Raw genomic sequence first — 12160 nt, forward strand, 5'->3', positions numbered from 1 at the left:
TGCCATTAACTACATGGATTATTCTGAAAGGCTAATTTCATTGAATACCTGATGACTTAGACTTGATCAGTTTATTATATTCTTCAATGGCAATTGTGTTTTTACTCATTAGTAAATCAAAAGAATTCAATCAAATTCATTTTTTCTAATCATAATCTGAACGGTCCTCCCTGTAAACCTGCATGGCATGAGAGAAGAAAAAAAAGACAAAGACATAAAGCTATTTTTCAAACTCTTTATTTTATAGTTATTATCTCTTAAATCTTGTTACAATAGCCTTTTCCTTACTTAACTTTTAACCATCAATTCATAACACCAATATAACATGGTTACATCCAGTATGGTAACATCTACAGCAATGCTTGTGGGGCGACACAGACACAAATACTGTCAAAGTCAAAACCGCTTCCAAGTGGGACTTTTTTTTTTCATAAAGGAAAACTAACACTCGCACACAGACTACTACAGAGACTAACTCGTCTTGTAGAGAGTGGGGTGGGAGGATGCTAGGGCATGTCACTATGGCTTGAGCTATGACATTAAGTGCGTGTAAAAGAAGAAATGGTGGTCCCGACTGGGCTTCTCAATGTGTTAGGAAACACATTTACTCCTTGGTGTGCATGTACAGTAAGAGGTCAGCGACACGGTGGCTGTAGCCAAACTCATTGTCATACCTGTGAAGGAGCAAAGTGGAAGAAAAAAAACATTAGACACACAATGTTAGCGTACAGAGCACACACAGAACACTTGATTTTAATCAGATATTTTCAGCACAGTAACTTCAGAAATGGCTCAGGAACTGTCTTACCAGGAGATGAGTTTGACAAAGTTGTCATTTAGGGAAATACCAGCACCAGCATCGAAGATAGAGGAGTGGGTGTCACCAATGAAGTCAGAGGACACAACCTAAACGAACAAATAAATCAATGGTTATTTTTTCTTCTTATTATGGTATTCATAGTTTTTGGTACATGCCAATTCACTGGATGTTTTCCTCTAGTTCCTAGACTACGTTTATGCTTGTAATGCTTAGTTTTTTGTCTGGCTCTTGGACTGTTATCTTCTTTATTCTGCACTTACTGAGTCCTCTGTGTATCCCAGAACTCCCTTCAGAGGTCCGTGTGAAGCCTTCTTGACGGCTTCCTTGATGTCAGCATAGCTGGCCGGTTTTGAGAGACGGCAGGTAAGATCCACCACGGACACATCGGCCACAGGCACACGGAAAGCCATGCCTGTCAGCTTGCTGTAACAACACAGGAATGGAAAGCTTGAGCTCATTTTTGTTCAGCAACAATGAAGCATGTATATGTTATATGCTTTTTCACTTCTTTTGCTCACCCGTTGAGCTCAGGGATGACTTTGCCGACAGCCTTAGCGGCACCAGTGGATGCAGGGATGATGTTCTGGTGGGCACCACGACCATCGCGCCAGGCCTTAGCTGAGGGGCCATCCACTGTCTTCTGGGTAGCGGTGTAGGCATGCACTGTGGTCTGTCAGAGAGTGAGGGGAAAAAGAAAGCAAAAGCTTACAATTAGAAGAATTTTTAAAATGCTGATTATCTTATACCTGAAGCAAAACAAATGAGGAAAGGGCTTCTCACACACAGTCAGTCACACCATGCCTCCACTTACCATGAGGGCCTCCTCAATACCAAAGTTGTCATGGATGACCTTGGCCAAGGGAGCTAAGCAGTTAGTTGTGCAGGATGCATTGCTGTCAGGTACATGAAAAATATCAAAGTTAGTTATTAGTTGATTATAAATTCAAAAAGAACATGCACACATGCTGTTTTTGTAAATGTGCAGTCAGTAATTATAAAACATGCAGCCCAACAGTTTCTGTTTAGGTTTTGCAAATGGTACTTGTTTAGAACACTAAATTTACCTGACGATGGTCATGCTGGAGGGGTCATACTTGTCCTCATTGACTCCCATCACAAACATGGGGGCGTCAGGGGATGGGGCAGAAACGACTACGCGCTTAGCGCCACCCTGCAGGTGAGCCTTTAGAGAACAAACAAAAAAAATGCAAATTACATTCGAAATCCAACTAGTCATTTTATACTAATCCAACTAGTCAAGTTTATTTGTTGCTCTAACGCCAGTATATAAGAACAACTTACAGATGCCTTCTCAATGCTGAGGAAGACTCCAGTGGACTCAACAACATATGTAGCACCAGCATCACCCCATGGGATCTCAGCAGGCTTCATACTGAAAACAGGAGACAAAATAAAAATGTTCAGTTCAATGTAGTCTTTCAAGACTAGTCTTAGCTAACTCGTCTGAAAAACTATGCAAGCTGATGACCACTTTGTGCCCTAAAACCAGCCATGCAGTCCAAGGTGCTCTGGACAAAGAACCTAGTTGTAAAATTCTTTACTCAAAAATGCTAACAATGCATTAAAGCTAGTAAGATTAGTTTGCATGATTGATTTGTATTATTCAAGCTGACCCTCTGCTAATATGAACACTGTAGTTAGAGGCATTTCTTGAATGAAGAGGTCCATTTTGACTCATGACTGCAGATGCCTTTATCTCTCACTTTGTCTAACCTTCTGCCCGTGTTAGTGCTAGGTGACTACGCCTGTTCTTCACTGGCGCCAGATCTCAAAGGCCTGCAATAACAGATGGGGATTAGCACCTTTGAGCCAGAGGAAGCCACAAAGGAAAGCTCCCCCAACACACAGACGCCATTCTAGTCCTAGAGAACCACACAGTACTGCTCAGTTTATTGTTTTCTCTACTGCAACAGACCTGATTGAGTTACCAAACCTTTAATGAGCTAACACAGACGTGCAAGAGGAAAAATAAAGTGTAGAAGTGCCGTCTCTCCAGCACTGCTAGCAAAGTACACTGGAGGTCTGTCATGTCTCTTGGTGTAAGTTGTAAAACTCACCACTGGAAAACAGAGATAGCATGGTTATCGACGATCAGCTTGCCGTCCTCCTGGCGCACCTCTCCGCGGTAACGTCCGTGGGTGGAGTCATACTTGAACATGTAGACCTATCAGACAAATGAGGATATTAAGAATGAATTTGTGATATGCTAAATATGAACAACAAATTTTGCAGTGTCCTAGGTTTTGCTAGGATTCGTGGTGGTGACAGATCTGAGAATGAGCCAGAATTTATCATACCATATACTTACCATATACTGCAGATCAATGAAAGGGTCATTGATGGCTGTGACTTTGATACCCTTCTGGAGGCAGGCCCTGAGGACCAGACGGCCAATGCGGCCAAAACTGAAAGAGAAAAATAATAGAATAATAATGCTGAGTAACTGATTCTCTTTTATTAAAACTGAATGAACATTACAAGAAAGCAAGCTCTCAAAACGGTGCACGTTTATACACTATACAGCTACTCACCCATTGATTCCAACGCAAAGGTCCGACATTATTACAGTTAAGTGGGTTGTGGTTTAGAACCTGCAAAAAAAAGAAAAAAGCAAAACATTGGTCAAACAGACAACATGTAACAAGCTCAGTTCAGAATATAACAGGGTTTTGGAGGGTTTTGGCAACAGATAACTGGGTGCTTAATTTTTATTCTTAAAAAGCAAGAAATGATAAAGACATGTAACGTGACAGCCTGTCATATCACATTTTAATTTTCCAAGTAACCACATATATTCTACTTGATTTGTACAACTGTATGATTCTAGAAGGTAATCTGCTTAAACCCATTGCATGCTGATGTTTACAGGCACATTCAAATGATAAACAAGCTCTCAGCCTGTCTAGTGCCCTGCAGAGTGGGTGTGATTATGGATCTTGTGGCAGGAAACAGATCTCATTGTTCTGGCCTACATTAGAATGCTGTTCAGGGAGCTCCAAACTGCGGCTCACCGGACCCACATACTTTTACTAACTTGGCTCAGGGTCAGACCTATTGTGTTGGCTTCAGTAAAAGAGCAGCCAGTTACAAAAAAGAAACTGCAAAGGGCAAAGTGAACCAAAGCTGAGCTACAGCTCAACTGTCCCTCTAACTTCCCTTTCCCACTTTGCTCAACACTGAGACTCACTTGCTTCTGACTTCTTTTGAAAAGTTTCAGAGGTCTGTTAAATGTAATAAGCGTCTTAGATCTGCATTCGAGTGCTGTAATGTGGCAAAGAAATGTAATGAAAGCTTACAGAACAAGCAGGAGAGACACACATTGCCAAGCACCCTTAAAAAACGCTGCCATGAAAACAAGTCCTTACATGCAAGGTATCCACACAAAAGAACCTCTTCAATTTATAGGAGTATCCCCCGCCCCCAAAGAGGTGGAAAAAAATTCCACAAGAGGTCAAATGGAGACAGAATTGGTTATGCAACCCCAATCTACTGAATAAAAATGGAGTACAGTTGGGTCGGAGTCAAAGAATCTTCCCATCTTGCCATATATGGTTTGCTCATGCGGGGAGAATCATAGGGTGGTTGGGCTTGAGGGAAGAGCAGATCAAGTAGGAGGAGTTTCATCCAGAAGACAGGAAGTATAACACTATGGTGCCCCTAGTGTGCTTAATAAGACCAAATGTAGCAGTACTGATCCATTAATCTGAGAGCAATTCAAATAAAAGTAATGCACTGTGTGACATTATGAAAATGAAGTTGTTAAAACTGGCTAACGTTCTTTCAAGTGATGACATCTCAGTTACTTAGTTTACTGCAGCACTGCAGCCTTTGCGGAAGAGAGCACATAATTCAGGGTATGTATTACAACATTATTACAGTTCTTTGGAAATTCAGAGATGAATGTAGTGGGCTAATGCGGCACTATGGTAACATCTGTCAGGGTAACACAAGTTTGTTATGAAGAAATATTAGCACTCCCAAGTTGTGCAACCAGCCAAATACTCAGAAGGGTCAGGAAGTCAATACAAATCCAAAATTATTTCAGAAAACTCTACACAAATTCTACTGCAGTTACAGTTTATTGAAATGAATCTATATTTTTCCAAGTAAGCTCTTCAGTGCAGGGAACTGTACAGTAAGAATAAGTCAGAACCTGTCATTAACACAAGGCTAATCACTTGATAAAGGTAGTTTTTCATTCTTACAATCAAGAGTTACTGTCTCTCCTGGCATCAAGAGTTACTGTCTCTCCACACATGTGGCTAACTCCGTTATGCCTCGAATGCATCAGGGACACCGCCAAGCACGAGTTAATGACCCAAAGATGGATTCAATGAAGGGCTGTCTGAGGAGAGAGCTGTCCAATAACTGTCTGTCAGTCTTTCCACTGGTAGAGTGCTGAAAAGATCAATTCCGCAGTGGAAAGAGCTCCAAGCCTCAAAAGTAATGAGGGGGAAATCACCTTCAGGCTTTGAATGGATTGACCAATCAAAGCCTTTAAATAATCAACTCGAAATGGATCCAAACAGGTTTCCTATTGGATTGCCCATTGAGCAGCCAGTTCACAGTCTGGTTCTTTGTGAGAGAGACAAAATGTCAGTTGGAGCTGACCTGAACATAAAGTCACAACAGGGTTAAATACCTTGCGTGACCTTTGAATTCAAATGCCATACCTAGCTAACGTAAATCTACATTAGACTAGTGCTAATCCATAACTAATAAAGATGAAGACTCACTGTACAACTGGGTCTGTAATGCTGTCCTCTTCAAAGCAAGCTAATTAACCAAATCCAGAAATAACAGCAGAAGATCTCCCTTTCATAGGATAGTATAATTCAAGACAGCCCTTGCATCTGGCTCCCTGTAACAGAGGATATTCTACTAATCCCTAATCTGGAGCTCTGTGTGTGTGTGTGTGTGTTTGTGCATGCAAAGAGCCTAGTGCACCTAACCCAGCTAGATAATCCTAATCTCTCTAGCCCCCTAACCTGTGTTGATTTACACAGGGTCCCAGAATGCATTGTGCCTGGACTGTCTGACTGGCCTAGAGAGCCTGACCAGCATATTCGAGCTCGCACACAGCTGTGAGATTCCTGCTGGGCTGCATCATCTCCCAGATTCATTATGTATTCTTCTATAATGTTTATTAAAAATGATTCAGGGCTTCTCTACAATTACGTGAGCTTTAAATAAACATCTGCAAAAATGTATCACTGCTGCTCTTCCAGCCTCTGCAGTGAGGGAGTGTTCTGAAATTGCAGGGGAAGATCACATGACGCCAGCCAAGGTCACCGCGAATGGTGGGACAAGAAGAATGCTCAATGCTGCATCTTCAGTTTCTCTTCTCTTTCCTTCCCAGCTTTGCACATTTAGCCTACTTTTCCTTCCAAAGAATTTACTAACCAACGCTCAGAGTGAACTTTGCGAGCGCCATTAAACAGTACTGTGCTGAGCTCTGGGATTAGTGTACAGACGACAGGCCCTGAAAGCCCTGCTGTTGTTGGAAAACTTTGGGCAGACCAATGGAACTGTTTGCTAAAAAGACAGTCAATACTGGTCCTGTATGATGGCACCAATCAAAATGGCCCTATGGCTCCAAGTCAAAACCTTGTGAGTGGCTCAAATAACACAGTCTGCTGGCAGCAGGATGGTGACTCTAATTACAATGGAGGAGTATTGAATGACCGCTGTGTTTCCAAGGCCCACCTCTGCACTGGCCCAAATTCAATCGCTCTACTGTTCTACACTAATACCACTCGAAGACAGCAGTAATAACAGCATAGTGCAATATAACACTATTAACTATGCAAAGTCAAAATAACCTTCTCAAGTTAATTTGCTGCTATGTATAAATTTAAATTAAGCTGTTTTTAATTGTTTTTTAATTATATACACTTAAAAAATCCTTGTTTACCCCTGTTGGTCTCTTGCCATGATGACCCAATCACACAGGGCTAGAGGGAGTTGCTCTTGGCTGAGGCAACATGGTGCCACACCCCCTCTTTCACAGCCGGAAGGACGGAGACAAGCTTGCAGCTGCATCAACCCAGTTAGGGGCCTTTCCCCCCTCTAAAAACACCCATCCACGACAGAATGGAGCAAGGACTAACTGGGTCAACCTCCCCCAGGGACAACTGCATGTTCATTTGAGCAGAAAATGTCCTTTACAATAGCATATTTATAAAAATAGGACCAAGGAATGGCTTAATTAAAATAGCAAATGATATTTTGAGCTACAAATCTTTTCTGCTGCCAATTCGGGACACATTACGGTTCAGTGGTTTGTGATGAGGTGACTGATAACTGGAGGCAGGTTTACGCTGTGGCTGGCTGGGGGGAATCCATTCAAGTCTGGGGAGGTGACTGGAAGCCATTTTGAGGAAGTGCTGTGTCATCCCGTGGCCATTTACACGCAGTGGTGTGGCTGCCACACAAAAGCAGCAGTACTTTCTACAGATAAGGAATTACTCACATACATTCCTTTAGCGCTGTGCAACTCATACTTGCCTGCAGTCATAGTGACTCATTCACACAGTTTCAAGTTATGCATAGTGTAACTCTTACAAGTAATTTGTACTGAATTACATATGCAGCAAGAGAGGGGGAAAAACTAGTAAAATGTGTCACCTCCCACTCACATCCTTACTAACTTTTCCCCTCCTTAAACCCCGCCTTCTTTCACCTCCTCTGTCTCTCGCTGTCCCTTTCTCCTTCCTCAGTAATTTTCCATTAGCCACTTCTGAACATGTGGAGGTGACTGGAGACCCACTGTTCAGAGCACCTCAGGAGAGCACGTTCTCTTGAGAGAGTCTTAGATGGCACAAATAACATACAACACCTTGCCTACTTTTAAACACACCTTTTATTATTTCAGCTACTTTACTGTACTGTATAAAATGTACGTATGATGGTCTGAAGATGAATAAGTCTAGAGTTAAGAAAAGGAGCAGCAGACTCAAGGTCGACAGGGACAACAGAACATCATTTAGTCTGCAGTGGGGTCAATAGGGGGAGGGGGATGATGGGGAAGGCCTGCAGTGGACGCACAGCCTGCTGTGTCATCCTGCACATCACATCCTCTCCCAGGTTGGTTCATACCTGCTAGTGATGGCAGACTCCATACAGAATTCATACACTGTCACATTACATGTATGATCTAACAAAATAGATGTAATAATGAAATGTGATCAACAGGCATGCATAGTTTAGGAATAAAAAATAATGTTGGACACATGCAATCAAATATGGACTGTTCTAGCACCTGCTTCTCAGTGGCAACGAAAAAGGATGAAAAAAAAAGTGAATTATAAAAAAAAGAGATTATTAAAGAGCCAGGTATGTGTAAGGGAGGGAATAACCCCGCCTCCAAGGGGGGCACTTCAATTCCCCCTTGAACGGATCTGACTCAAACTGGCTCTGGTTGCATCAGCATCACCAACCACAAGGATACCTGACACTCGGCACGTAGACGGAGAAGGCCATAAAAGGATGAACGTGCCTTAATCTACAATTAGACATAACACTAAACTATAGACTCAGAACCACATATGGTCAAACATATAGGCTGTGCAGTTCTGTCAGTGATGTTTTTCAGGGGGGACAAAGATGTAAAACAACACTCGCTTGACCTTGATGGCGGATACGACCTTCACCACGAACGACAGCGGCCTACACCTACCCGACGAGAACCCGCCGCATCCCCGCTCGTTCAGTCGGGAGAACGGCGGCTGGAAGGCGGCCGCATGTCGCCTTACTTGTTGCGTGTTTTCGACACAGACGGGAGGCTGCAGCTCGCCACTAACGTTACTCACAAACTATCCGCAGTCATTCGGTCTGCTAAGCCTCGAGTGATGCAGCGTCCAGAAGGAACAGCAGCAAAAAATGTACAAAAATGCGTAAAATATGCTGTATTACAGTGTTCATTTTGCTAAATAAGCCAGCTTAACAAATAAACAAACGGAAAAGATAAACGTCTAAAGTACCCGGATGGCACATTCTCGAACGACGTGACGCAGTAAGGCTTCGTGGTCTGAAGCTGAAGTTAGCTTCTCATTGGACCTTCCCGTTCCACCTTAAATGGTGCAGCAGTTACAGTCTGGCGTCTCCAGCACCAGAACGTGGCCGCTGCACCATTTAAGGTGGAACGGGAAGTTCCAATATGACGCCTAACGTACTTCTGCCTCGTAGTCATGGTGAGGCACGTTAGCTTAAATACAGTTTAAACCAAATCCTTTTATTTACCTAAACATAACTATATGTGCTAGAATTCGCTCGAGTTACGTTATAAAGACATTTTTGTATTGCAAAAAAAACCGAATTTCATCCTTTCTGCACGAATGAATGAGAAGTTCACGCCTCACGAGATGGAGACGTTTATATTGCACAGTTTGAGCTGCACCACCACGGACCACGGCTAAAACGATGTTCGGGTTATTTCAGTGCTTTGACGTAGTTAAGCATCCTCTGCGCCCCTTTTCAGTATATGGTGATCCTGTGTGGGTCTTAAAGACAGCTCAGTGCGCTTCAGTCCACCTTTCTGTCCAGAGAAAGGTTACGTAACTGAGCTGGCTAGCTTGCTAAAGCTGCGTACTTTGCGGCGAGGCCTGAAGAGAGGCGCAGCGGAAGGGCACATCCTCCCTCCCTTCCTTACCCAAAACTCCTTCACTGCAGACGCCTAAATGCTCTTTTATAGACGTGGCTCATTTGGAATGATATAAAACCAATTAAAAAGTGGAATTCGGTTATAATTTAGTGTAAAAATTGATGCGTTGCGAGTGAGAAGTTAGCGCTTACCTCCTCTCCAGTGATGCTGCAGCCACTGCGCCCTCTCCGCCGAGAGCCTCCTCCTTTTATACCGCACACGTGCACGGATCTGGTTTCCCTGGCAACGTGACGTCACGCAACGTAGGGATTCGCAAGGCTTTCGCCTTTAAAGGAGATCTCAACCAATTTTTCCAAATCTCTACATAATCAAAGGGTGAAGACGTAAACAAAGTCACCCGCGGTGGTTTGACGTGAAATGGCCCGTTCTAGAGAAACTTGCTAGAGTCAGAATTGGCTACAGTGGTGGTGATAGTGTTTGGGATAAAGGTTTGGCTTAAAATGCATTTAAATCCATACATGGCGTTTTAAAACATTTTTTTACTATTTTACCATGATCGACATTACGTATAAAATCTCAGAAGGCACGTGTAGGTTCACTGGATAGTAAATAAAATGACTATATTAGTGCATATTAGTGGCATGGCGAACCCTGGTTCCTATCACCACCACTGTAAAGAAATCTGAGTCTGTAACTTTCTCTACAATTAACTGCTTCACACCAAACCACCCTGAAGGCCACTGTTTACACCTTAACAATTTCATTATTTAAAAATTTGGAATGGGTGGAGTTTCCCTTTAACTCAGAACACGCGCGCACACGAGAAGTCGGACATGGCTGCCATGGAAACAGTAATGGGAGACTGGCGCTTGTGAAGGGCACGAGGAGGAGAGTCCAGAAGAGTGAAAAGATGGTTAAAGTTACACAGTTTCACTGAGTTTACTTGATTCTGACGTCATTTGTCCATGAATAGGAGGTTTGTTGCATTAATTTTCAGGCATTTCAGCAGTAACGATGCTGATGACTTGCATTTTTTCATTCATTTTTCATTCATGAGGTGTTGTTTTTAGTGCTGATGGCATACAGAATCATATATATATATATATATATATATATATATATATATATATATGAATCAAATATATATGCACCGGGGGTCCACATTAATCGAGCACTAATAGACAAAACCTTGGATGTAATACGATTTATCCACGTGGAACCGATGCACACGTTTGAATCACGGAAATGAAAACACTATTCAGTGTTAAAACATCTCATAATGAATTAAGGAGGTACTGCAGCTCAGTCTGTCCCCTGTAATTCATTAGGCTACAGAGACTGTCCCTCAGTTAATGGTCACATATGAGAAGGCCTGATGCTGTGGGGCTCATGGTCAAGTTCGCCTTCAAAGCATTTCCTGTTTAACCAGGAACTTAGCACAGACCGGCGCTCAGACCACGAATGGGGATGCTGCTCCACGCGCTGAAGCACGTGACGAGCGGAGGCGGGCAGCGCGTGCAGTCAGAGGAGCTACGTGCGCGACGGAACGTGCCTCTGCGCAGCCTCAGACTCTCCGCTGATGAGTAAAGCCAGAGGAGCGGGCGGGTCACTGCGGTGGAGTCCATTATTAGCAGCTCCAGTGGAAACCTACACGTTTCGGCTCAAAGCGAGTCAAATTCAGGAACTAACGCTAGTCCGGGTTCTGTAATGAAGTGGCAGCATCGGCAACTGTCAGATGTCATGCAGTGAATAGTTTTTAAATGGCCCGCATGATGGAAAACTACTGAGCCCTAAAGCGCAGTTTCCGAATAAAGATTAAAAATTTAAATCTGTAACGACATTGCATTCTCTTGCAATATTTTGTGTTCACTCGCAAAATTTTTGCATTTCCTCGCAAACGTTTTGCAGTCTATTACATTTGCAAGCAGGGTTCAACAGCATGCTTTGAAAAAGTAGTGATGGCTGAATACTGAATACACTGCCCTAAATGTGTTCAGTAAAGTATTTCATTACAGTAGTGTCCAAAACTGCGCCCTAATCACTATATAGTGCACTATTTTGAGGTTCCGACATTTTGTGGTGGTGTCCGAAAACGGAAGATCCAGTCAGAGCTGGTTTATGAGGAGCCTGGCCACTTCTTATTTCCCTCGCTATATCAAAAACATTACTGCAAAACGCCAGAGTGAGTCCTCAATGAATGGGAGTAAATGGAGCTCAACAGCTAAAAAACAAACAGGTAAAATATTTTCTAATCACTTGCCCAGAACTTTCCTTTAATTTTAGAAAGAAGAAGGATGTATTCCACTAAAAAAAAGCAAAGAAAACATACCTATATATTTCCTAAAGCAAACAGGCTTTGGGCAGCATGATGCTGGCGCTACTGCTACTGAGCGCTGATTGGTTGGCAAGCGGAGCAGCTTATTGGCTGTTCGCGCTCACAGACGTCATGAACACAAATGAGGCGCTGTTTTAAACTCCTATAACTCGAGTTCAGAAGCTCTCAAAAAGTGTAACAGCAGTGTTAAAATGTTTTCTGCTGTTCTGTGCTCAGGAAATTAATGTATTTTTTTTTACATTCAAAATGTTTAAACATTTATAAACTATGATTTTGCTCAAATGCTCCATCTTAACCCATTCATTTTGGACTCACTCTGGAGCGCCCTCTAGTGTTTTAGAAACCCAGAAGACATTACAGAGTATAATTCTTCTCTCCAAGT

At 42.7% G+C, this 12160-nt stretch overlaps 1 protein-coding gene across 2 annotated transcripts; it reads right to left on the reverse strand.

The window, feature by feature from the left end:
- Window positions 1-221: 221 nt before the first annotated feature.
- On the reverse strand, window positions 222-9686 carry gapdhs (glyceraldehyde-3-phosphate dehydrogenase, spermatogenic). 2 transcript variants are annotated; one of them, XM_036558046.1, is made up of 11 exons: window positions 9635-9686; window positions 3373-3432; window positions 3150-3246; window positions 2899-3005; window positions 2123-2213; window positions 1885-2003; window positions 1632-1713; window positions 1339-1490; window positions 1081-1243; window positions 809-906; window positions 222-674 (listed from the first exon to the last, which is right to left on the reverse strand). In XM_036558046.1, exons 2-11 carry the CDS (start codon window positions 3399-3401, stop codon window positions 605-607), a joined length of 1008 nt encoding a protein of 335 aa, XP_036413939.1. In that variant the 5' UTR covers window positions 3402-3432; window positions 9635-9686; the 3' UTR covers window positions 222-604. The 2 variants fall into 2 exon arrangements, with proteins under 2 accessions (XP_036413939.1, XP_036413940.1); XM_036558047.1 differs by having other exon boundaries at window positions 3373-3435; window positions 9635-9680.
- Between the last annotated feature and the right edge of the window lie 2474 nt (window positions 9687-12160).

The sequence above is a fragment of the Colossoma macropomum genome, unplaced genomic scaffold (assembly GCF_904425465.1).
Source record: "Colossoma macropomum unplaced genomic scaffold, Colossoma_macropomum, whole genome shotgun sequence".
Lineage (NCBI taxonomy): Eukaryota > Metazoa > Chordata > Actinopteri > Characiformes > Serrasalmidae > Colossoma > Colossoma macropomum.